This window comes from Suricata suricatta, chromosome 6 (genome assembly GCF_006229205.1).
Source record: "Suricata suricatta isolate VVHF042 chromosome 6, meerkat_22Aug2017_6uvM2_HiC, whole genome shotgun sequence".
Lineage (NCBI taxonomy): Eukaryota > Metazoa > Chordata > Mammalia > Carnivora > Herpestidae > Suricata > Suricata suricatta.
Genome location: NC_043705.1, coordinates 73,797,500 through 73,824,548, shown reverse-complemented (window position 1 = coordinate 73,824,548; position 27,049 = coordinate 73,797,500). Strand labels below are relative to the sequence as shown.

The following is a 27,049-nucleotide window of genomic DNA, read 5'->3' as shown; positions in this document are numbered from 1 at the left end:
GTTAGTGCACTAACCTATATTAACTGACAGTCACACTTTGAAAATAAGAACAATTTTCTTCACTTCATTGATGAGAAGAGCAAATCTTTCTTATTATTACCGTTGCTGTGGTCCAAAGCATGTTTGAAAAGGAAACATCTGTGATACTGAAATATCTTCAATAAGGAAACATCTGTGATGCCGAAATATCCTCAATATTTTTTTAAGAATTGGGAAGGCCTCCCTCAGGCATATGTCCCAGATACACAGTACTGCATTTTAGGTATAATTGCAAAAACTGTGGTGCCCCAACAGAGCTCCAAAAGGAAAAACTCATCCCTGTAGAGTCAAGAAAAAAATTTTTTTAAAAAGGAAAAATGAAAAGGTGAAACGTAAAGCATGGACTGATTCATATCAAGGTTCTTATTTTAGGTATAAATGAATATAACACATTTATCAAAATATGAAGTCTTTGTTATTTATATTCAGTATCTACTAAGTGTTTAAATGAAAATAAATTCTATTTAGAACTCACAAATTCTAAGATTTTGCCAGAATTAAAATTATTTTTATCTATTTTAAAAATTGCTTAATGTTTATTTATTTTTGAGAGAAGCAGAACATGAATGGAGGAGAATCAGAGAGAAAGGAAGACCTAGAATCTGAAGCAGGCTCCAGGCTCTGAGCTGTCACCACATAACTCTATGCTGGGCTTGAATTCACGAACTGCAAGATCATAACCTGAGCCCTACTAGATGCTCAACCAACTCAGCCACTCAGGTGCCCTCCAGAATCATTATTCTAAACAAAGTATGGCTCTAGATATTCTGATAGACTCAAATATTTTTCACTTGCATATATAGATTCTTATCATGTCTCAATTTTCTTGTCACCCATTATTCCCCACTCCAAAAGGGGGGAAAAAGTGTAGAAAAGTTAGATCAAGAGTCAGATGAGAAGAATTTTAAAAATAAAATGATTTGTAGGGCCCCTGGGTGGCTACATGGGTTAAATGTCTGACTCTTGGTTTCCACTCAGATCATGATCTCACAGTTTCTGAGTATGAGCCCTGTATCAGGCTCTCTGCTGTCAGCGCAGAGCCTGCTTTGGATCCTTTCTCTCCTCTCTCTGTCCCTTCCCCATTCTTCTTGCTTGTGTTCTCTCTTTCTAAAATAAACACTTACAATAAATAAAATAATTTGTTTGGGCCTTCCCCCCAGCTCCCCAGAGATGACCAGCCCTAACTCATCTAGGAGCACTTTAGCTAGGCTAAGAACTAGAGTTCCATCCACTATGGTGGAAGCTTCGGTGGTAGAACAGAAATAGTGGAAAATGAAGGAAGGGTAAATGTGATGAAGCTGGAAGCAGATAGGCTGTAGATCTGGGTGTCTCTGCATGGGGGGAATGGAATAATAGTAACTCCAGTGACTGAGCATTTATCTCCTCATTTAATCTTCATTAAAAATAGAGTTTATAAGTCTCTTTTTAAGATGAGAACAATTGAGGCTCAGAAAGTAAGAACTTGTTCAAATATCCAGGTAGGAATTTGTAGAATTTGGAAGTGTTTTGTTTCATAATGTGTAATCCTAGTATTTCTATAGTCACATTTTGGAACTTTTCCTAAGCTGACACCAGCAAGGCATAATATGCATCCCCTTACTTCACTTATAAACAGCTCACAGGGTGTTCAGTGACAGGGTAGAGGCTGCCACTTCCTTTAGATGGTAAACTATGTCTGCCCTGTTCTGTACTTGTTCCCCAGCCAAGTACCTGGTGAGTAGTAGACCCTTAAAACTAAGTGGTTGCTGGAGCACTAAATGAAGAAAAGTTAATTTACATAGATTCATCTAATTGTGTAATGTAAATAATGATCCACTGGTAAAAACCAGCAATTTCAGTTTCAACTCATATTATTGACAACGGAAACTTACAGCAAGCCCTATATGTATTCACTGTAGGATTTATTTTAAGAAACTATGGGTCTAAATTTTAAGAACTAATGTGCTGGTTATATTATATTTTAGCAATCTGTTATTAAAACACTGAACTAGAGTCAACCTAACATAATAAAACCACAACCTAAGTAAAAACAATGAAAAATATTTAGATTTGAAGTCATATGATGGTATAAAGAGATATGACTATATACTTAATCCTCTGTAGAAATCATCTGTACCTTTTTTGAAATTTATTTTGGTTGTATTTATACACATATGCTTTTTACATGTCTATACAAACACAAGCACGTGCACAGAGACAAAGATAATGCAACCACTCAAAAGATAACTAACACATTGATTTGCCATGTTATTCTGAATGAAGTGTCCTTGGCTACTTGCCTAAGCTCACAAGCATTATTACCATATGTTATCATCCAGAGATATTGCAAGAAATAAAATAGGTCTCCTGAGAGTTGGAAAGGGTATCCTGAATTAAGAAAAGTAAAATCTTTATTTTATATAGACACCTGCTGTATATACAGTTTCCAACTTAAGAAATGGACTGAGCTACAAAAATTTGGTTTTTTATTGTCTGTTGCCTTTGTAGATTTTATTAATTGGGGATTTTTCATTAAATATGTATTAATCCATTTCTATGTGTCAGATCTAGTGTTAGTTGGTAGAGATACACTGGTAAACACCACCCTGATGGACACAGCGCTTGCACTGTAGCAGCAGCAGGGGAAACCTTGATTAGACAAATTATTTATATTGAGTTGGGAAAATAGTACACAAGAAATTTGGGTGACAAATAGGGAAGACTTCACTGAGCAAGTGATAATAAGCTAATACTCTCTCGTTAGCTGTTTTATTCAGTAATAAATAGTATAGTGCTAGGTGGCAGGCATTATTTGCAGCACTTTACAAATGTTAACTTATTTAATCTCCATAACAATCCTATAAGGTAAATATTATCCCATTTTACTGATGATGAAGCGAGACACAATGCAGTTAAATATCTTTTACAAGCTCACTCAGTAAGTGGTAGTATTGAGCCTTGAGCCCCACCTGGCTCCAAGGTACCCATACCTACTGCACAGTAATACACCTGGTTAAATTCTGCTGCCTTTCACGTGTTTGTCCCTTGGAACAAGTTTTCTTATACAATGTTTAATAATTTTTATAAAGAGCTAAATTCTTAGGCTGAGGCATATAAGCCCCTTATCTTTATTGTGCCTTCATGGCCGAAGATTGCAAAAATCACTATTCCACTCCTAGTAGTACAGCATAAATCATAAATAGATAACTTTATATCTCTTTATTTTGTTTAATTTAACTTTAGAAAAATCACTTTTACTTAGAGGAGAGCATGTTGCAAAATAGAAATATTGTGGTAATTCTGAAGGATTTGTCCAAGCATCTTAAAGATTAGGTACACAAGTAATTTATTATGTCCACTTTCAATTTAACTTATGACTTTTTACTTCCTGTTATAGATCCATCATTGTCAAAACCCTTTGTTTTGAACCTTTTCTTTTTTACTCTAAAATAAAATTAAGGCAAAGAAAAAAACTTGGAGTAAATATAAAGATTTACCAAAGCATTTAGGTAAAGTTGGAAGGAGTCAGGGAAAATAGATATAAAAGATATACATGTGCTCATGTTTGAAAAAAGATTAAGGTTAAATTTCTAATCCATGAAAGGAAAAGCAAACAAACAAAGAAATAAAAAAGGAAGAAAGGATCAGGCCTAATAATTGCTTTGAAGAGGGAGACAGTGCCAACAGAGTCCTTGACTCACAAAGCTCTCAGGAGCTCACCTGGTTCTTTGGTTCACCGGGATCCTTTTGGTATTTATCCTGAGAAGATGGAATATGGCAGGGCTTTGGAGTGGGTTCACTGATATTTCTACATGCAGGTAGTCACATTTCATGGGGACAGATCTGCGACTTGGTAATAGTCATGTACGTACACATCCCCACCCACACCATCCACCGAAGGATCATGAAGCTGTGTTTGGGCTCAAATCTTTCTGCATCAGAATTCCATAGGCATTTCATAGTAGGCCACTTGACAGGGCCTTGTTCTTTTCCTGACTGTAACAATTAAACAAGTGAAAATTCGTCTTTGTCTCAAACTTGCTAAGAACATTTCCCAGAATCTGGGTCTTTGAAAAAGCAGACTCCTCCTTGTTCAATCAGGGAGCATTATTCACTGAAGGCCTTGCCCTCTTTTGACTTGAATCAACACTTGTGGACTAAGGATCTCCCACAACCCATGCAAACTGCTGATCCTCCTGTATTAAAATTCTAGAGCTTCCCACCTAGATTTTCCATAGGCAAACTGAGATTTAATCCTGATACATGGTCTTAGATGTCTCTGGAGTCTTGCAAGTGAAAAAGTCTACAGCACAATCTAGGCTTTTGGCTTGAGAGAAATCTTTTTGTAAAGATGTGCTTAGAAATCTTCCTATATTCCATCTAACACAAAATTTTTTTTAATTCTATTATAAGCCGCTTTCAGAGAGGTTTTCAAAGAGATACTGCTTTTTGAGATCTCAGAAAGTAAAAAGTGGAGCTTCAAGCTTGCAGAAGGAATAGCAGAGGACTGTCTCAGGTGCTCTGGGTGAATACCCTGAAATCTGCTGGCCTGGCACAAACAGGAGACTCTGAAAAGCCGAGGGAAATATTCCTCAGGTCAGAACATATCAATTTATCACCCCTCAGCTCGTGAGGATTTTGCACAGTGGTTGGCTTATGCAGGCCCCAGTTGGTAATGAACTCACCTCCGGAAGGAAGCAAGTGCTCATCCAGGACAGGTAATTCACTCTCCAGTGAATGGGAGGGGACTCACTCATGTTTTATAGTTACAGTCACAGCTTTGCTCTGATTGGCAAGATGTCCCAGAACTGTAAGTTAAAGGGTCTAAATTTTTTACTTTGGTTTATATCTCTGTATATACATAGATAAGTGGATATAGAGATTCCATTTGAGACTTGAACCACTTAAGCAGTGTTTTTAACAGTGCGTGTGGTACTGATGCTGCCCGTGGCATCAGGGAAGAGCGTTGCAGTGGGACACAGAAAATCTGTGGTCTTAAAAGGCACTACACAGGGTCCTCATAGTGTCACACAGATCGCTACCATGCATGTCACTGCTATTTAGGGAGCCATGAGTGACAAAGGTACATCCTGGACTCCTTAGAGTGGCTTGTAGCCTCATGTGCAGCTTGTCACTGATTAAATAGAGCCCACCCACAGCGAGAAAACTCTCTGGCATCCCAGCTGCCATTCAGAATGTGAAATCCAGGATGTGACCTGTCAAGATGAGCCACTTCAGCATATTGTGGCAACGCAGCTGTCACTGAAATACATAAGTCTTCAGAGAAAAGCATTACAACTGTTTCCAAGGTGGAATGCATACAAATGCACAGCTCTGGTCACATTTGGATGTGACTTCTTCAACAGGATTCTCTACACTTAAAAAGCAGATGAGTGGAAGTGACCCCAGTACCTCTTCTCATCTCTGATTGCTAAGCATTTTCTAGAGGCAAACTGTTTCAGTATTTCTTTTGGTCTGCATTTGAGAGGCAGGGAATATTTGGAAGTCATACACGTTTAAATTAGGCATTGTTGTCCTTTTTCCTAAATAAAGATAAAATTGCTCTAGATTCCCTAAAATATTTCAATAAAATGTTTGAAAAAGAGACAGTTCTATAAGCCAGATTTAAAAGAAGTATTTCATATTTATTACTCAATACTGAACTTATCCTATTTTACATTTTTATAAATTTATAACATTAACACCAAAGTTTATAATAAAATTTAAAAACCTTTAACTTGCTCCATTAATGTCAAAAGAAGCTCAGTAAGATTAGTGATGCTAAAACCATTTTCCAAATAAGGAATTAACATATACGGTCCCTCAGGTGTGTCCAAATAGGTAGCAGTAAATCAGCTTTAGAGCAAATTTCTTTTCTTCTAATTTCAAATTAAAAGTTTCTGAAAAGTAGGAAACAGAGTCAAGTAACAAATTAATGATTGATTGGATTTGGTATGTTTTTGATAAAACTGGCTGAAATAAGTTTCATAACAAAAATGCCTCATCCTAGAGTTTTATTAGGGATTGCACAGATCTGCATTTTCAACCAACAGATTTCCTTCTAGTAGCAAAAGAAGATGTGAGAAATATTTGATTCAACTAACACTATAGTCATAAAAGTCTTGTCATCTCAAATGATTTTTTATTTTAAAGCAATATTGTTAACTATGTATTCTGGTATTTAGGTAATTGTAACATATCTATGATTTGTTTATGTATATATACATTTGTATAGCAAACTAGAGACATACATTGTATGTGATTATTTACCTGTGTATTTCTACATATCAGTATGTTATATATAATTGTACATATAAAATTAAACATATAACTATATGTATTATATAGCCATACTTAGTATATAATATCTAGAGATACATTTTTTTAAAGTTTATTTATTTTAAGTAATCTCCACACCCAATGTGGGGCTTAAACTCATGACCCCAAAACCAAAAGTCACATGCTTTTCCAACTGAGCTAGTCAGGTGCTCAGAGATTCACTTTTTAAAATTAGAACAAAATATCCTATTTCCTAATCATAATGTGTAATAATTTGTTTCCCTTGCTTATCTCAGAAACTTTTATCCCAACCAATTCATTAATTTATTTAATAAGTATGTTCATGCTTACTCTGTAAAATGGAGTAGATTAATGTCTCTAGTTTGTATGTATAGAAATTCAGAACTTGTCTGTTGCAAAGTACCTGAAAGTCATCACTGAACCATGAGGTAACCTTGAGACTCACACATTTCATTTCTCCATTGCATTGTGACAGATATTTCTTTCCCCAAACACCTATCATATTCCCCAGATGGCTTAGACATCATCCCTGGAAGATTATGAATAATGTTTTGGGTTGAACAGATGTAAGCAATTTGTAATTCTTCCCCTTTCTGAACCAGTTTTGTTTTGATGAATCAACTGGAAATTGAAACTTATGAAGAACTCCTGTCTGAAAAGGAGCAGTGTTTTCCCACAGTGGAGTATGTAGTCAGCTCTTACGTATGGGCAGGAGACTGGGAACAAGGAAACTGGCCAAAATGTGTAATGATAAAAAGTGGAAGATCATTATGTAGCATTCATTGTAATGTAGTTTCAACTCCTTTAGTCTAAAGGACCACATATAAAAAATAGTTTTAGGTTATTCCAAACCAACCCAATTTCCACTAACTTTTAAAGAGATGGTATTTAACTAGTATGTGTATCAGGTTCCCTGTGTTTGTCTCTGGTCAGAAAACTCTTCAGAGACTAGTTTGGGAAATGGAGAACAGGATGACTAAATGTTAAGAGAGAAGGGAATAAGCTAAACTTCTGGCAAGGTTTTGTTTACTCTGCCATATTATATTTTATATACATTATACATATTACAATTGTATTTTTGACCTTAATATAGTCAACTTAAAATGAGCATTACTGGAAATTCAGTTTTAGGGAAAACACTCTACAAGGTATAAATTAATTAAATACTATTTCATTTAAAAAAAAAGATGATAAAAAATCTACCTAAGACAGGTAGATTTTAATTCTGTAGCTATAGGATGCACATTTACTTATATACTGATATTGCATTTGTAAATTATTTTCCTTACCATAATGAGTTGTCAGACTTAAGAGACCACTTAATGCCTAGGTTCAGTCACTGCTGTGCACCTCCAGAGCTTATTTCTGACCTGGTAGTTCTTGCTGTAGGAAGAACAATCATAGTGAATATTTTTGGCTTTTTTTTTAAGTTTATGAGACCAGACTAAGTGGTGATTGATCTGAATTAGATGATTATATTCTTAAATCCTTCAGAATTTGGGAGCTCCATCTGCTATAGACAGAATATAATAACCAAAAAGTGAACTATGAAAGACAGCCTTCGGTGTTCTTCTTATTTCTATGTTTATCACTATGTTTCAACATTACCAACTTAGAAAGTTTAATGTTAATATTTTAAAGTATTTTAGGTAGAGTTCATAGACCAATCTCAAAGCTTTTTAAAAAAAATTTTTTAATGTTTATTCATTTCTTGAGAGAGAGAGATCGGCAGAGAAAGAGGGAGACACAGAATCTGAAGCAGGCTCCAGGCTCTGAGCTGTGAGCATAGAGCCCTACTGGGGCTCAAACTCACAAACCATGAGATTATGACCTGGTGAAGTTGATTGCTTAACCAACTGAGCCACCCAGGCACCCCTCTCAAAGCTTTGCCCCTTTTAAAAACCACAAAATCTCAAGTTCTTCTTGAATTATATTTAGAAATTCAAAATAAATAGTGTGACTTAACCCCAATCAAAACAATTGTAACATTTATCATAGCTCTTCTACATCCACACTCATCCCAAAATCCACCTGTTTCCCCTTTTGCAGTGAAATAATTACTGGCTTTAAAAAGCTAGTTAAGGGGGCGCCTGGGTGGCTCAGTCGGGTGAGCCTCCGACTTCGGCTCAGGTCAGATCTCACATTCGTGGGTTCGAGCCCCGTGTCGGGCTCTGTGCTGACAGCTAGCTCAGAGCCTGGAGCCTGCTTCCGGTTCTGTGTCTCCTTCTCTCTCTGCCCCTCCCCCTCCCCCTCTCATGCTCTGTCTCTCTGTATCAAAAATAAATAAAACATTAAAAAAATTTTTAAAAAGCTAGTTAAGGATCTTATCAGGTGTCATATGTAGGCAGTCATTTCCAGGAAATCCTTAGGTATATTTTCTTATTTAATTAAGAAACTCTACAGGATGGCCTATGTTAGCTCCTTTTTTTTTTTTTTTTGTCTTAGATTCTATAATTTAGTGTTTCTTGGATATATAGCTTTGTCCCTAAATGCCTGTTTGCTTTTATACACAATTGATAAGCCAAAGATAAGCCATGTTTTCATGACAGCACAAAATGAAGAACCCTCTGGACAGCTCTAACAGAGGGTCCAAGAATTTTAATGATTTGCAGCTTTTTGGTGTAGCATTTCATTTACCTTTTTATTTGAAATTATGAAAATGAAGATAGCAACTGAGACATTTTAGAGGTATTTTATTAGTTAAGCAAGACCAGTAGAGAGTCAGTGTGAACTTTTTTCAGTTTATTTATTTATTTTGAGAGAGAGAGGGAGAATGAGAGTGTGAACGGGGGAGGGGTAGAAGGAGGGAGAGACAATCCCAAGCAGACTCTGCAGTGTAGGGCTCCATACCAGGAACCATGAGATCATGACCTGAGCTGAAATCAGGAGTGGAACACATAACCAACTGAGCCACCCAGGTGCCCCAGTGTGAACTTTCTTAATATTTTAAACTTAATCCTTTTACTAAAATATTTTAATGTAATGTATTCTCCAGTAGTTCATACTCCTTTTCTGAACCTATATATTCTCCGTATTTCATCTCTTGCCTTTTGTCTTCTTTCATGTTTTTGTGCATCAAGGAGGTTTTTAAGTGAAATTGGAGTCAGCATTCAAAACAATATTACATGAATGTACTAACACAAAGAGAAACAGATGGTCAAGAATACTGTATACATGCTTTGTAAACTAACTCCCACAGATTGCCTGTCTTCAGATTTTTTTTTCCAAGTAGAATCAATCATCAGACAAGTGATTTCAGATTCTTTATTATGGAAATATTCCTCTTGAACAACAGTAACAAAAACAAAAAGCCATTTCAATTACATTTCCATTTTAAAGAAAGTTATGTTTCACCCTCTTGATAAGTTTATTGTTATGAAGTCTGAGCTAATTATCTCTATCAACTTATATTCTCATTCAGAGTCAGGAAAAAAGTTTTGTGACTCTCATTCCTGAATTTCTATTATATCAGTATAACTAAAAGAAAACAAATCACATAAAATAAATGGTTGTCTTAAGGAGTGCCTCTAAGCTTATGTGAATTTCATGATTGCTATGTTCAGTTAAACTTCATAGTTCACATTCTAGATGGAAACCTTATGATCATTTCTCCCTGCTTTTTAAAAGTTATCAAGTTTAAAAGAAGTAACTATTGGGTTTTATTGTTTGTTCCTTTGTTTTGTTTTGTTTTGCTAGATGATTTGGCCCTAGTGTGTAATGCAGGCAATAATCCGTCAAGTTCTTTAAACAAAAACAAGAACGAAACTAAACTCAAATTCATTAGTTGAGTGAATATGTGTGTGCATAGGTACTGTGTCTGACTTTCCTAATATGACAGCATCAACATGACATATTAAATTGCACTTATACATAAATTCATAGTTTATAGTGAACTTTTATTCATCCAATTTCTTCAATATTCTAGAAGGTAAGATGTTTTGCCTCAAATTTACAAATCAGGAAACTGAAACACTGATAATCAGATATAATGGGTGAAGGGAATCAAACTAAACTAATTCAATAGGATTCTTACTAAAAACTAGACTCATTAAGGATGAACACAGAAGGCCTAAGTAGAGGCCTACTTGAAAAGAGACCTCAGAGAAGCCTAACTAAATTTGGTTGAGACGAGAAGCTTCTAGCTAAGAGTGCAATTTCTATATATATGAAATATATGTTTAACCATATGATGATCTTGCAGACTGTTTTCCAAAGGGTCTACACCACTTTACTCTCATGCACAGGCACCAACAATGTATGAGTGTTCAATTCCATAGTATCTTTGACAATACTTAATATTATTTCTTTTTTATTATAACCATCCTAGTTGGTCTGAAAAAGTATCTCATTGTGGTTCCCTGATGACCATCCATAATATATTGTATATATTCTTTGGAAAAAAATCTATCCCTTTGCTCATTTTAAAATTGAGGTTTTTGTTTTTTTCTATTTTTATTATTGACTCATATGGGTTTATGAATTTTGATGCAAGTCCCTTATCAGATATGTGATTCACAAATATTCGCTTGCATGACTTTTTCACTTTTGATGGTATCTATTAGAACACAAAAAATTTTAACTTTGATGAAATTCAATTTAATTTTTCTTTGGTTGCTATTTGAAAAAAAAGCTTTGCCTAAGGTCATGGTACTTTATTCCTGTACTTCCTTCTAAGAGGTTTACAGTTTTAACTCTTAGATTGAGGCCTTTGATCTATTTTGAGTTCTTTTCATAAGGTATGATGAATGGATGCAACTTCATTCTTTCCACAGTGCATTTCATTGAATATCATGACAAACATCATAATAGGGGCACGTCTCAGCCATGGTACAGTTTGATGCACAGTAGCCTGATTTTGTTGTACTGTTTTCACTTTTATACTTCTCCACTGCAAAGAACAGCATATTACATAATGTAGCTGTCTTTACAGCTGTATTTGATTATTTTATTTCCTCAGAAGAGCAAGATCATTGTTTTGTTTTTACCTTTACTAAAGGACTTCCATTTAGCAACTTTTTGTAAATGTGATTTATAAATTAACTTATTCTACCTAAGAGTATATTGAAGGGATTGACATTCAGTGAGGCTGAAAAAGAGTAAAAGGAGGAAAATTAGCATTGATTGCATCAGACTGGAGTTTCATTAAAAAAAAGATTGACATCTGGAAGGAAAAATATCCAAGTATTTATTAATATTTTGATTTAATGAAAATCTTATGTACCACCTTCTAGCCCTTCAAAGTTTTAGGAATAAATATAAAATTTCCCCTAATTAATTTGCAGAGCAGAACTGCAGCGATTGTATTTCTAGTGACAGGCAGCTCTGGAATATAATGCAGATCCCAAAGCCTGCATCAGTGGCGTCGCCTTGGCGATATTCCTTCACTGGGCTTTTCCCTCTGTTGGAAGCCTCTTTCTCAACTTGTACGCTCATGGAAAGCTGTTTACTGAGTGATAAATTTATGCCAAGGACAAAGGAATTGTCTAAATGGGCAGTCCCTTCACTATTGCACACTTTATGGCAGGAATAAATATAGAGAATAATGATCCACATTTGACTAACTTCCCCAAATGTGATTATTTTGATACTTGCTGGGAAAGCTTTAATGAACTTCTTTCAACTTGCTTATGGGTATCTTGATTCTGTTCCTTCACTAGGCTTTGAGAAGTCTGATCTTTGGCTGATGTTTAGTCTGTTTACTTTGCTGGCATGCATTTTACATTATCGAATGGATTATAGATCACATTTGTTGGTCTTGACTGCTCTTAAAAGAGATTTTAGCACAATTCCTATTTGGAAGGTTAATGTAACCTGACTTACTGATGAAAACTGGGCATACCCATTTGTAAATTGTCCAAATCAAGCTAAAATAAGTTTATCAGACCATTAGAAGGGTTGTTTACATTTTATCATAGTAAAAGTGACTTTTATTAGGAAGTTGTCTTTATGTTACTCGGGGAATGTGGAAATACAATCTCTAAGTGCCTTCTTGGAATAATGTTTATGTAGAGAAAAAATTTGCATGGATAAAAATTGCTATCATTTCCATCTTTCAATATCTAACCCATGTTTGCTAAGCTTTAGGATTATCTTCCCCACTTGCTTTTAATTATTTTTTTTCTTTTCTTCTAGGACTGCATGTCCGATGATAGATGATTTCATTTTTCCTTTTAATCTGAATAGGAAAAATGCAAAGTTACCATAATTTTTGCTTTTCAAAAAGGAATGTGATCTCATAAGGGGGACCTTATACACAAAGCTCTTTAACATTAACCTTATTTAACTGCTTTACCATGTTTCAAAAGACCATCCCTTTCTGTTTCCAGTATTTCACCTTTTGGACATCACTACTCCCTCATTCTGCAAGTTCAGATTATAAATTTCAGTTGTCTTTCAGACTTCAATTGGGTTTAAAAAGGTCATTAAAACCTGTTGCTTTACATCTACTTAATTTTTTTGTTTTTGGCACAGCCCCCATGCACCAGTTCAAGTGATTTTTGAGAAACTCAAAATATGTTATCTTTAATATTTTTTAACATTTTATTTTTAAGTATTCTCCATACCCAATGTAAAGCTCAAACTCACAACCCCTGAGATCAAGAATTGCATGCTTCACCAACTAAGGCAGCCAGGAACTCCCATCTTTTATATATTTAATATAGAATTAATCTGATTTTAGTAATTATTTTTTAAATTCTCCTTCGCCAGAATTTGATCAACATGTGATGTAGTTTTCAAGTGACCCATTTAAATTCCATTCACATTTCTTTCATGGTAAATAAAGGATCCTCTCTGTTTAATTTTAATTTTTCTCCCATCTCAGCAAGATTCCATTTTCTTGGACATTTTCTCCCTTTGCTTTATCTCTGAAATTATGATGGATAATTTTGTAATTTTTAAATAATCAAAAATCAGTTTATTAATTTTTATGTAGAGAAAAATTTTAGGCCTCTAGATATCAGTAATATAGGGAACTAGAAATGATATTAAATTTTTTAACAGGATGGTTTTATCCAATGGCTCTATAACATTATTGAAGAGATACACTGCATGTGATATCATTATATACATTATAAAAGTAGAAGTAGTTAATCACTACAAGCAAAACATAGACTCCAGCTACAAATGAATTAACTCCCATGTTCTTCAATCCAAATCAGAATACTTATGACCTTTTAAAAATGAGAGTTTTAGATGTAGTATGAACCATATTAAAAATCTCATTTTATCATTGACTAAACTAAAGCTAAATTAGCGTAAGCTGTTTGCCCAAGATCATGTAGTCAGTTTAACATAAAGCAAAGGCAACACACTCCAACTTTTCCAGCACTTTCCCTACTATAAAATATTGTCACTCAGAGATTGCCAAACCATGAATATGTTCCATTTTATTAACACTACAAATCTCTAAAACACCAGCAAAAATAAATTAAATATGCACTCATTAAGTATCTGCTGTATATCTAGGACTATGCTAAATATATTTAGGAGATAAAAAGACTCATTCATCTCTTTCTGTTTTCATTGTATAATAACATTAAATTTCTCTGTTATCTTGTAAGATGCAAATTGGGGGCACGTGGGTGGCTCAGTTAGTTAAGCAGTTGGACTCTTTATTTTGGCTCAGGTCATAATCTCATAGTTTGTGAGTACCAGCGCCTCATCGGGCACTCTGACAGTGCAGAGCCCGCTTGAGATTCTCTCTCCCTCTCTCTCTGCCTCTCCCACATTCCCTCTCTCTCTCTCAAAATAGTAAGTAAACTTTAAAAAAAGATGCAACTTATACCCTCATTTTCTCTCTTTACAAATAAGGCTTAAGTACAATTACCTGGAAAATTTTCTCAGGTAAGCTTCTTTAATGTTGAATTTTTTTGTGCAGACCTCATAGGGTTACAGATCCGGAAGAATATTTTCTACGTGTTCTCCAGCCAGTGGTGTACTGGAACTAGCTGGTACTGGCTGGCAAGAGTGGATTGTGCCATCTCTTCCCAGCTCAGTGTTCACTGAGGTCAGGTCAGTAGCTTGAGATCAACTGTGATGGGAGTATTTACACCACAGAAACTGGCAAGGGCTACAGATGGGCAACTCTTTCTCCCCGGTTAGTGCTTGCGGTTAAACAATGACCAACACACCATGTATAGCATATTGGCTGAGCAAAATCAGACAAATTATTTACTTCCTGAGCTTTTCACTGTACCTTCTGTGCAATAGAAATGATAATATAGCATGTAGCATATATAACAGGATTTTATGAGCAGCATGTGAAAGTACTTTACAACTGTGTATAAAATAAATTACTAATATCACAATAACGAGAGTTATATGTTCACTAATAAAATCTAAGACACTTGGCAAAACCAATGTAATAAGAGTAGATCTTGAGATTAGTAACACTGTTTGTGCTCACCCAGACTATGTATCTGGCCAGATAAAAAGAAGGCTGAAATTCAAAATTCAGGTCAAAGCCTGAATCTTGTGGTGGACATCAAATAACATAAATAGGTACCAAACAGAAAGTAGAGATTATTGGGCCTATTCCTTTATCCATGCCATGAAAACTATGCCTCTGATGAGTCAGGTTTATGAAGGTCAGTATAATATTGTAGAGCTCTGCCTGCAAAGGACACCTAGAAAAAATACTGACAAACTGACCCCTTGAAGTTATAAATTCCTGCATCTTAATAACACTTCGAAATATTTTAAGAAGCTTATTCATATCTGCATGGAAGTCCCTACCCTCTGATACAATGTCACTGCCTTTGACATTTGCATTATGGTTAAGTAAGTTATGTATTGAAACTACAAAATTGTCTTCTGACTTGGGACACTTTTGAGAGTGTTGATGGGAAAAGTGGGTCTTATATATTGGTCAGCTCTTATTTGCCTCTGAAAGAAACAAAAAAGCCAAAAAAGCTCTATGTATAAAACACATCACCATTGACACCAGACTATTAATTACCAAAACACTATAAAGAACTTGTATTTTTTTCCCAAATGAACCCTATGTTGAAAATGTTCTGGGGAATTACTGTTCCAAGATGAATTCTCTTGAGAAGCAAAAGAATCCCATTTATTTTTAGTTCAGTTGAAATTGCCATAGCCAGATAGGTGTGGGTTTAAAACCTGGTCCTGTCACCTACAATCTCCATGACCTTAAACTGGTTATTTAACCTACCACGCCTTGGTATCCCCATTTGTGAAATAACATCGATTCATGAGTGTGTGATGAGGATTAAGGGAGAAAAACGACACAAGTAGAGCTCTTAACAGGGTCCCTTGTCCTTTATACACCCTCAATCAATTAGTGTTACCATCTCTATCCTTTATGACACTGCTTATGCCTATATTCCTGGGTTTACTCCTAGCTCGCCTAAGAACTTGAAATATTCTTCACATCAAGGTAGATTTAAGCATCTATTACTTTTTCCTCCAATGGAATAATATAAGGATTAATTATGGTGGACTGAATTATTCTTTGCGAGTACAGTGCTGGAAGTTTTGTTGCTGTTGTTTGTGGGGTTTTTAAATTTTATTTTGTTTTTTCTTTTAAGAAATCATCATCCACCCTACTTTTATAGAAAGATGACCTATTTCATAATCTTAAGAGATACTATGAACTTAACCAAAACAGCTTTAAAACAAAATTAAGTTTTCTGCACTTTAAAAAGTAAATTCACATGATGAGCATATTGCAGACTGGGAATATGATGGAGGGATAATTTGAACAGTTGAAAACAAAAGGACAGAGATATGCTATTTCCATATGCCCAGAATGATTGAGTTAAGTGTTATATTATACAGGCTATACATATGTGCTTTGTCTAGGAATGAACCAATCTATTAACAAGTATGGAGGCCAGAATATTCAAAAACTCACATATAATATTCAGGTATTATTAAAAATTAGTTTGGAGGCATGGAGTATAGAAGTGGGGAGATGCCAACATCTTCTGCAAAGATGAATTATGGGAAGCTAATTTTTAAATAATGTCTCAAGTTTCTGTAGACAATTCAGACCCAGAAGCCATATTATTTGTCCTTAACAGAATCTTTCTGAGGAACAAGCACAAAGCTCAGTTGTGGAAAGATAATATGAGAGAAGTGGTGTCAACAAGCACCTTATGCTATGTCTGTCAGTATCATATTCCAGATAAATGGGTTGCTGGGCTCATGAATGAAAGCTTTACATATAATATTAAAACTGGCAGAATGGGATTTCATACTTTATATTCTAGAATATTTTAATATATATAGTATATACATATAGATTATAGATAGATCTAGATATATCTATACAGGTATAGATATATATTATCTATATTTTATGCATATTTTTATTATATATTTTATATTCTACTTCATATTATATTAATATAGAAATTTTCATGTTTTGTTTTTAAAGAATAATATCTTAAAAGGAAAAACACCTATTACTTCTAAACTTCTAGACTTTTTGTTTAAATATAAATTAATATTCCTTGTTTGTCAAAATGTTGAGTGTGAACTGTCATAAACGTATCACATGTGGAATGCTGTTGAAGATATGGTTTTTTTTTCCTTTTATTTAGAAAATGTTGGTTGCTTGAAATAATATATTTTGGCTTATCAGGTGATTATTACCTAATTTTAATCTAAGATAAAAAAACCTAACCTATTGCTGGCTTTAATGTCAAAACTACTTTATTAAGTACTTTCTTTGCTTTTCAATATATTCAAACCTGAAAAAAGAGAACAGAATGCGGAGCAGTTAGCACAGCAGGACCAAGACTGTTTCCCACAGTTTCAGGCAGTGTGCAGTTTCATGGGGAGAGGAGATCTGAAACAGCAATGGAATCTTATAGATGAAGGAAACTCCAAAGCCATATAATCATATGTTTTTGTTTCTCAACTAAGGAAACAAGCCCATTGAAATTAGATGCCATGACCACAGGCAATGGGTCATTACAGAGGGCACTAAGAGAGAAGTGGGAATGGGAACAAAGGGTGGGTTTTTATATAATATGCTAAAATTCAACTAATAGTGCTTACTATATGTCAAGCTCTCTGCTATGATTTCCACACTTACTATCTCTTTTACATTATCACGACAACCTTACTGGTTAAATATTATTAATCTGGGACCAAGAAAGAGAAATAGTAGCTTGCCCTTGGACTCAGGCATGATACCACAGATTCACACACTCCTCTCGTGACACGGATTTGGTGGGTAGAGACATTGCAATGGTTGAGTTTGTTTGAAATAAGAAATGGGATGGGTATGTTGGAGGAAGAGTAGGAAAGACACCTGGCTTAGCAGAGCAGAGCTTCCATGTTGGGAAGTGGTGAGACCCATGGAGGCTACTGCATCTATAAAAAGTTAGAGATGTTCAGGGTGCCTGCATGGCTCAATCCATTAAGTGTCTGACTCAGTTTCAGCTCAGGTCATGATTTCATGGTTCATGGGATCCAGCCCCACATTGGGCTCTGTACTGTCAGCTTGGGATTCTCTGTCTCATCCCCTCTCTCTGTCCCTCCCCCACTGGCTCTCCCTCTTTCTCTTTCAAAATAAGTAAATAAACTTAAAAAACTAAAAACTTAGAAATGTTCAATTTACACATAAAATTCAGGGTGAGTTTGTTTCATACAACAAAAGAAGAGTATTATATGATATATTAGGCATGTACATATATCTGTAATACTGTGTAAGGCATACTATGTATATCATGCATTAAATGATAGTCCCCATGTGTATTAGGCATGTACTTTATATCCATAATTTTACATAATACATATCATGTATATCATGCATAATTCTACTTCATAGTCATTCTCTCATGGACCTCAACTGTCCAAAAGAGCTTAATCATCTAGAGTATTACAACACTGAAGCAGAAAGGAAGGGAAGGAGGAAGGAGAGAGGGAATTAATAGTGTCTGAAATAAAACTTGGCCTAGCTGGTGAAAATATATTCTATTTATGTCTATGAATGATTATACTATATATTAACATCCAAAACAGCCAGAGAAACAAGAGGATGCAGCATATTATAACAGTAATTATCTGCATGTAGTTAAAAGTAATTATTTTTCTTCCTCATTAACTCCTTTTTTTCTTCAAATTTTCTACAGGGAAGCTGCACTGATTTTGAGATGAAAAATACCGATTTCTATAAAAAGAAATACATACATGGAAACTAGATTATTTTCTGAATTGAAAATATTACCAGATTTGAAACTATAATAGAAATGAATTTGAGATAAAAATTAGAACAGCTTATCCTGAATTGGAATATAAAGTTTATAAATGCCTTAATTTCAGTTCAGTTTCTTCCTAATTAGGATTAAATACTTAAGTTAACATTCTACTTTTGAATAATTCTTTACAAGAAATTGTGGTTTTTAAATGTAGACTTGTACATAAGTGGATACTGCACGATATGGATTTTAAAATTGTTCTCTGGATTTTGGCTTGTAACGTTGGCAGATATTATCTAATTGATTGTGCTAATAGAGTTTAAAAAGAATATCCATTTTTGTCCTTTTCACATATGGAATGTGTTCCTGGGCAAATACTAAATATCGGTAATTTATGTTGGCCTCTACAATGTCAGGCCCAACGTTAAATTTATAATAAGCACATAGGAAATTCTTACTAACTATATTTGGATTGGCTCCTGTTTTTTTATTAATTTCACAGAATGTTATTAACTATGGCCTTAGTTCTCAACCTGCTTTAAAGTTTCGTTTCATATCATCTGTTACATATTGATACCATTTAGTAAGGCCTGTTTGATAAATGGCGTTTGTTTTGTGCTTTTTCTCCAAAAATGTACTGAAAAGGGTAGTTAATTTTTTTTAATTATTCAAATTATTTCAAGCCAAACATCAGAAAGCTTTAGAATTTCTAAAGCAAATTTATTTACACCAGTGTTTGAACAGCTTGGATTAAATAAAAAAACAGTTTCTAGAGCCTCTCTACCCACTACTTTCACATAAGATGCTTTGCGATCTGACGTTAGTTTTCAAAACACAATTTTTATTAATATTAATTAATATCCTAGGGATATCCTTTCTATTCCAAAATTCACAAATTTATTTCTTCCAAAAAATCCTCACTGAGGTCACATCACATACTTGAGAATTGTCCCCCAAACTACATGTTTCTAATGTTTTCTTCTGGATGTGCTGATGCATCCATTGTGCTCTCTTGCCTGCTAGCCTTCAGATGTCAGGCATTTGAGGGGTAAGATGAGGACTTCACTGATTTTCTGCTGTGGTATCACATGGGGTGCCCTGGACCAAAAAGTGTTGAGGACTATGTATCTCTGATACTATTTTAAAACATTTAGGCCAATAATTTTGCCATTACCGTTTTTCCCCCTGATACTATAATTGCTTATTTGTATTACATATAAAAGTTGCTTTGGTATTTAGTCTATGACTGATCAGAGCTGAATGATTATCTAGGAAATCTTTCAAGAATTAGAAAATGGAAAGCGTTTATTTATAATGTGTTCTTGAAGTCACATGTAATGTGACTTTGGAGTCCCATATAAATAATATGGCACTATACTATTTCTTGATAGTTTTTTCCCCTCACTTTAGAAATAAGGTGACCTTCATATTGCCAGACTATTCCTAATCGTTGACATTCCCTGATGGAAATAATCACTTTTTGACTGAGTTTGAACTTGCTTCACCCGGTTTAGAAATTGATAAGTAAATGCATTTTTTAAAAACTAACCAACTTCATCAACTGACATTTGTAATCACACACAGATGACATTCATAAAAATTTTCAATAAGAATCATTCTGTGTTAGAACATCTGCTTTTTTAAAGCTGAGACAGCTTTGGGCTGTATCAGTCTCTTAAAAACCTTCAAACCGTATTTTAAATAAGCTCCTCGCAGAGATTCAGTATCTTCATGATGTCAACAGTGTATGTGCTACAGTTTTTGTTCATTAGCTACTTTTGCGTTATGAGGAAATTATCCTATATCTTCTCTGAAGACTTTTTACAAATGTTGTTTACTGAACAGGCTTTTTTAAAACACTTTGGGTGACAAAAGATCTGTAGTACATTTCATATGGCTCAAAACATTCAGCACGTGGCCTTATCCAACTAGAAAAATAAAAGATGTGAAAGGTCAGTCCTGGTTCAAAAGACAGGGAAAAAGGAAGGGGGAAAAAAAGAGGAATGATAACAGATGTGTCTTTTCTCTGTTTTGGATGTTTGTAGGAGGGTTTCAAAGTTCAGTATTTCTTGATAAGTATTTTATAGTCTAGATGTATTTGATGTTCCCTGTAAAGATTCATAAATTGTTAAAAAGAGCAAAGGAAAGAATATTGTGTAAATCCAAGGCCAGTATGTAAATAACAGCAATGACCAGAATTTAATACAATATTCCCCTTACATTTGGATGGCAGGGTATATATTTCCCCAAATAAGAGACAAGAGTAAAAACAAAAATTTTTTTAAATATATTAACTTTTTAAAAACTTATAATTGGACAACTTTGAGAGTTAAAGAAAATCTATACTCTTCCTCTTTTAGCTATTTCCACATTAGATAACGAATATGCCAAGAAGTACTGGAAACCCCCTTCCTCGCCAGGGGTGTGATTACTTTGTGAGTTTGTATGCTTTTCAGGTGAACAAAGTTTGGCAACAATGATGGAGCTGTACATTTTGGAGTATTTTGTCGCCTTTGAAAATGAACAGTATAAAATACTTATCGGCATTAAATTTATTTTACCTATTTAACAAAGTGTTAAATTGAATAAGTGGTGAACTCTTTATGTTCATATGTTGTTTTATGTCCTTTATGGGTTGAAGCAGTATTTTTAATTAGCTTTAGTAAAATGGAATTTGTACAATTGAAATGAAATAAGTCAGTATAATGCGAGCAAAGCATTTGTTTGGATTTTTAATTGAATTATCAGAGATTTTGAAAAACCTAGGGGCAAAGTTTCAAATTCTCTTTTTCTAGTAGAATTACTTAATCTCTGCCAAATTACTATCTTTTATAGTCATATTTAACACTTTCTGAGAAGATTCTATCCTGTATATTATATTATATATTTGCTGCTAATTCATTTTGAATATGAGATTCCACGGTAATATTTACATACTTTACAGGTCCCCTGGCTATTTGTATGACCTTAAAAATAAGGACATAAAGGATAAGAGAAAACAACACAAAAATATTACATTTTCTAAATGTTTAAGAAATATTTCTTTAGGAATCTTTTGAATGTTATTGATAAGAATACTTTTCAAATTTAATTTACTTTAATTCCACATAGGATACTTTGCTGTAGGGTATGTTGCACATTCCTCTAAATTCTTCTCTTCTGTGTGTGTGTGTTTTGTTTTCCAGTTACTGGCTGACAAACAAAGTTCCCATCAAAAGACCCAGCACAGGTCTCCTCATGTATACACTTGCCACAAGATTCTGTGATGAAATTCACCTGTATGGATTCTGGCCATTCCCTAAGGATTTGAATGGAAAAGCCGTCAAATATCATTACTACGATGACTTAAAATATAGGTACTTTTCCAATGCAAGTCCTCACAGAATGCCATTAGAATTTAAAACATTGAATGTGCTACATAATAGAGGAGCCCTGAAACTAACAACAGGAAAGTGTGTAAAGCAATAAAGCACTTTTGAAAACATACAAACTGTATATGCACTTCTTTTCTGAAGATGCTTCCTAAGATTTGAAAATAGGATCCAGAACAAGACTGAGTTTCAGTATTCACCAATTATCTGAAAGGTGACAAAGGACATTTATGAGAAATCCGCTACCAGCTGATGAAATACCTGCAAAGTGCTCTAAAAAACACATATTTTGACTTCAAGGGTCCTAGTAAGTGCCACTTCCACTAAGAACACAGTTTGAATGTATAATCAGTAGTGTTTACAAGATCCAACAATGCACTTGTTGTTAGTTAATGAGGCAAATATGTTCATCACTATTGGGCTGCCACAGTGATGCCAAGCACATTAGAAGAGTAACCCAGGAACACAACTCAGCCTTGGGGATTAAACCATCCTTGTCAGCAGAAATCAAGATGGAAATAGTTGGAGCAGTGAAATCCATAAGATTAAACAACTCAAGTAAATGCCTTCAGTCAGGACTCTGAGTCTGATCATGAATTTTATGTTTTTGTTTTTGTTTTTGTCTTCTGGAATCTCTTTTGGTTTGGGTATTGGGTGCTTAGAAATCCTTTCTGAGATAAGCATGAATGAGATAAATAACCTTCAAGGAATCATTTTTAATGTTCTTATATTTTTAAAGAGCAATCACATAATGACTTTGTAAAAAAGTTTCATTTTGCACAACTCTAAACCTCCAGATTTTCCCCCAGTGGTGTAGAAGGTACCAGCTAAACTGTACCACTCAGTAATCTTGAGCCATTCTAAAAGAAAGATGTTCAATGTCATCTGAGATGGTAAAATTAGCAGAAAAAAAATGTACTTTTGGTACCAAAGATTGTACTGATGTTTCTACACAACAAACCATTCTCCTTTCATGAAAATAATATATTAATATATTATGATGCTACTGATATGGAAGTTGTCTTTAAATGTGTTGAATTTTTCAAACTTAAACTTTGTTTTTATTTGAAGGAAGACTTCCAGAGTTTTACATTTCATAATAATTTTCTGGAAGCATTTTGCCCTTTAGGATAAATGTCAGACTGATAGGGCTGAAATGTGACTTCCAGTTCTTTGATATTCCCCTTATTCAAATGGAAATTGAATTGGCATTCTCTTTATATTACTGTTAAGTTTTCTTAGTGCTGAAGTAATATGATTAATAAAATGTTGTTTCCATAACAGGGATGATTACTTTTAAGAGGTTTAATAATGAAACTGTGTCAGCATTTTGCACTTCAAGTGAATTAAATTGACCAATATTTTTCCTGTGGTTAAATTTATTCACAGTACCACATTAATGTGTTTTCAAAGAAGCACATGAAATTATTAATAAACTGATTCAAAAAATGTTAACATGTGATAGAATTGACCAACAGGCCAGCTTTCTGTTAACTTCTACTGCACCGGTAGGTAGTTCTGACGGTAAATTGTTTAGAAAGCAGAAGTACTGTGTTCCCACTTCTACTCTTGGACTGAAACCCTTAGATGACTTCTTGTTTCTTAGGGAAGGCAGTTTGAGGAAAGAAGAAATAGTGTGGGGAACATGTATGTTTTGTTTCTTAGGGAAAACGGTCAGAAAAAAGAATAAATAGCATGGAGATTATGTGTGTGTGTGTGTGTGTGTGTGCATATATATATATATATATATATATATATGGCATGGAGATTATATATGTGTATATATATGTGTGTGTGTGTGTGTGTGTGTTATCATGGATAAGGATGTCAACAGTAGTACAGTTCTCAATATATTAATAATAAATGGTATTATTTTTAAAAATATGAGAACCTTAGGTTTCAGAATCCTATTTTTTAGAATTCATGTGTCTCTAAGAAAACAAAATAGAATGCATAGAGGAGATGCATAGCTAAAAATGCTACAAACATGATGCACTTTTATCATTAACCTCTTATTACCTAATGGAAATCTTGAAAGAATTAGGCACATGTTTTGAATGTAAAGAAAAGTCTGATTTACATAAAAAATCCAAAGTAGGTGATCTATAGAACCTTAATTTTTACTATTTGTGGGTAACTTGTTTGAGTAGACTTTAATTTGAATTGAATAGAAAATTTGAAGTCACAAGTAAATTCTGGTAGGTACAATCCATCTCGGAACTCATTAAAAGTATGTCTTACAAAGCAGCAAGGAACCTTGCCATTTTTACTGCATTATCAACAAGTGTATTTCAACAATTTTAAGGCCACAGCAAAAGCATCCAGCCACTCATCATTTTGTGAATTAATGTTTATCTCATAGATGCATTGAGTAGTGCCTTTTTAGCTTTGCATTGCTTTGTTACCCTATACTTTGTGTTCTCTAAATAAACTGCCCAGTTCTGAAAATGTTTAGCATATAAAAAGGGCTTCAGTAATGACTGAGACTACTTTTGTTCATCTCAGGGAACTTTCAGTACTCAAGAATGAATTCAATTAAAGGCGTTTAGTGTTCAAAGAAAACAAACTGTACAAGACCATCTCACTCCCTAGTGTATACCTTTCCATCCACCCCACACCCTCCACAATCCACTGTGGCCTTCTTATAGGGATAAGGCAAGGAGATCACTAATAGCAAGAATATAAGAATTCTGCTTAACCAATAAGGGCAAAAAAGGATCATGATAAAATCAAATTATAAATACATACTTGAAACATCTGAGATTTTTATTTTTTGAGACTATCTATCATATGTTCACAGCTTTAATTTTTGTTTCTTTTTCACAATTTACCCCTGTACCTGGCAATGCTCAGGCAGCTGATTGTGAAATATTCTTGTCCTTTGAGAACATGGTTGTTACTGTGCTGTTGACATGAATGGGCCATGGAAACATTTTCATAATTATTACCCAGCCTGTTCTATACTTAATATTAAGTTGCTGGAATTAAAAAAAAATTAATCAGTAACAGATTTTCTGGGCAAATCTAGTGATTCCGCCCACAGGGCTGATGAAATGACTGTGGAAGTTTTTGTGTCTGAAAGAAGGTGCTGGGCATTCAAACGTCTTTATGTATTGTATATCAATCACTGATGGAATTTCTACATATATGCTTACATAAGCAATTTATTTAAATATGCTATGGTAGTGTACATACCAACTAGTTATTAAACTTCTCCACAGGAAAAAGGGTGAACAAAGTAATTTATTTCTAATTGAGCCAGTTAGTCATAATGCATACAATGTGATATTTGGTTCATAGGAATTGTTTTCATGTGCTTATTGTTGGGGGTATCTATATTTGTGGAAGAGGTGTAGGAAGAGTTATGTATAGTTAGTTGTTACCTCTACAAGTTTGAAAATTTCCTCATTAGACTTTATCAATATACCAATGTTTTAAAAATTGAGAGGGTTATTGTGCATATCTGACAAAAGAAAATCCAAATAAAGCCCACCTAGAAATAGATATTTTATTATATACGTGCTATAGATATATCTATATAGTACAAATAGACATGTGTGATGCATATATACAATGTTATATATGTGTGTCTGTGTTATATACACAGAGTCTGTAATATACACGCACTAGATTTGTGTTATGCTAATGTCTTCAGATGCTATACTGTTAAGTGCTCTGGAGATAAGACCACTTTAGAATAAAGAAGTTCTTTTGAGACTTCAGTTACTAACCTGAAGAGGGTTCTACTTTATAACTGAATTCTACTGTTCATACTTAAGAGTTTCAATAAGGGTCTAGTATGGCCAAATCATAAAAAAAAAAAAGAAAAAAAGAAATATTAAAAATTAAAAAAGTTTTCAAGCTGGCAATGTATTTGACTTACAGTTTTCAGATTGTGGCTCCAGGCCCTGCGTCTCCCAATTAAGTAGCACCTTTTAATAAATACTGTTTCTTTGTGTAGGCAAAAAGCACAAGTGTTTCAAGTGTATATAGCAGGAAAAAAAAAAAAGAGTTTACAGAGATAGCACTGCTGCACAGGATAATTGCTACTGAGTATTTCTTATATCATTTGTGGAATTGAAAGATGAGATTTATTCTGTCAAGTTCATTCTGTTCAACACTTTCCTATTGTTTAATGTATAGCAATTGGGTGTTATTGTTTATCATTTATAAAACTGTAAAATAAATTGAATATCCCCTTTTTTTTTTTCCAATTTCTCTCTTATCTCTTACATCCAAGCTCTTGGTTCCACTTTATTTGTCATTACAAGGGGACAGGGCTTTGAGGGGTTTTTTGTTTTGATTTTTATTATTTTTATATGTAGAGAAAGTACATGAATGGGGGAGAGGGTCAAAGAAAATGGGAGAGAGAGACAGAGAGAATCCCAAGCAGATTCCACACCCAGTGGTGAGCCTGACATGTGGGTGCAACCCCACAACCCTGGAATCATGACCTGAGCCGAAATCAAGAATTGAACCCTCAACCTACCAAGACACCTAGGTGCCCCAAGGAGACAGTTTTTTAACAAACTTTAGCTAGTGCTTCTGTCTTCCCTATCCTTCAGCCTAGCCAATGGCAATTTGGCAAAGCATTCATTTTTAAAGCATATGCAAAGGAATATGAACAGTAGCAAAAGGCCCATGATCATCAGGAGATCCTCAACGATTTTTGGTGTTTACATTATGTTTGTGGTTGAGAGAATGGAGTGTTACACAAGTTACATTTATGTTATGTTCCCACTGGCTGCTGTTAACTGGTCTTTGCAGTTTCATGACTGGACAGGCCAATGGCTCCTTACACACTGCACATTCTTGTGTCTGCCTTTGACTAGTGATTTCAACTGCTGGACATAAGTTCACTTTCTTCTGTTTGCAGTTCACCTTCTAGGAGCTGATTCTGAAAACCTGCATATTTAAATTGTCTTCCATGGCTTTCTCTAATTGCAAAATTTGTGTTTTTAGACTGCAATATTTTTTCCAGAAACTAAAGTCTATTTTCATGAGGTTACTTCTTAAATGTTTTTTTAAGTTTATTTAGTTATTTTGAGAGGGTGGGAGGGAGGGAGGGAGAGAGAGAGAGAATGAATGAGCAGTGGAGGGGCAGAGAGAAAGGAGAGAGAATCCCAAGTAGGATCCACACTGTCAGCACAGAGCTTGATGCGGGCTCAAACTCAGGAACTGTGAGAT

The 27,049-nt window shown here is 34.4% G+C and overlaps 1 protein-coding gene across 2 annotated transcripts in view; it reads left to right on the top strand.

Moving 5' to 3' along the window:
* Positions 1-27,049, top strand: part of ST8SIA4 (ST8 alpha-N-acetyl-neuraminide alpha-2,8-sialyltransferase 4) — a 100,956-nt gene that overhangs the window by 72,203 nt on the left and 1,704 nt on the right. Inside the window, exon 5 of one of the 2 annotated variants that reach the window (XM_029942645.1) lies at positions 21,677-21,847. In XM_029942645.1, the coding sequence (XP_029798505.1) occupies positions 21,677-21,847 (171 nt within the window). Of the gene's footprint in view, positions 1-21,676; positions 23,229-27,049 lie in introns of those variants that run through there. The other variant, XM_029942646.1, reaches the window with a different exon arrangement.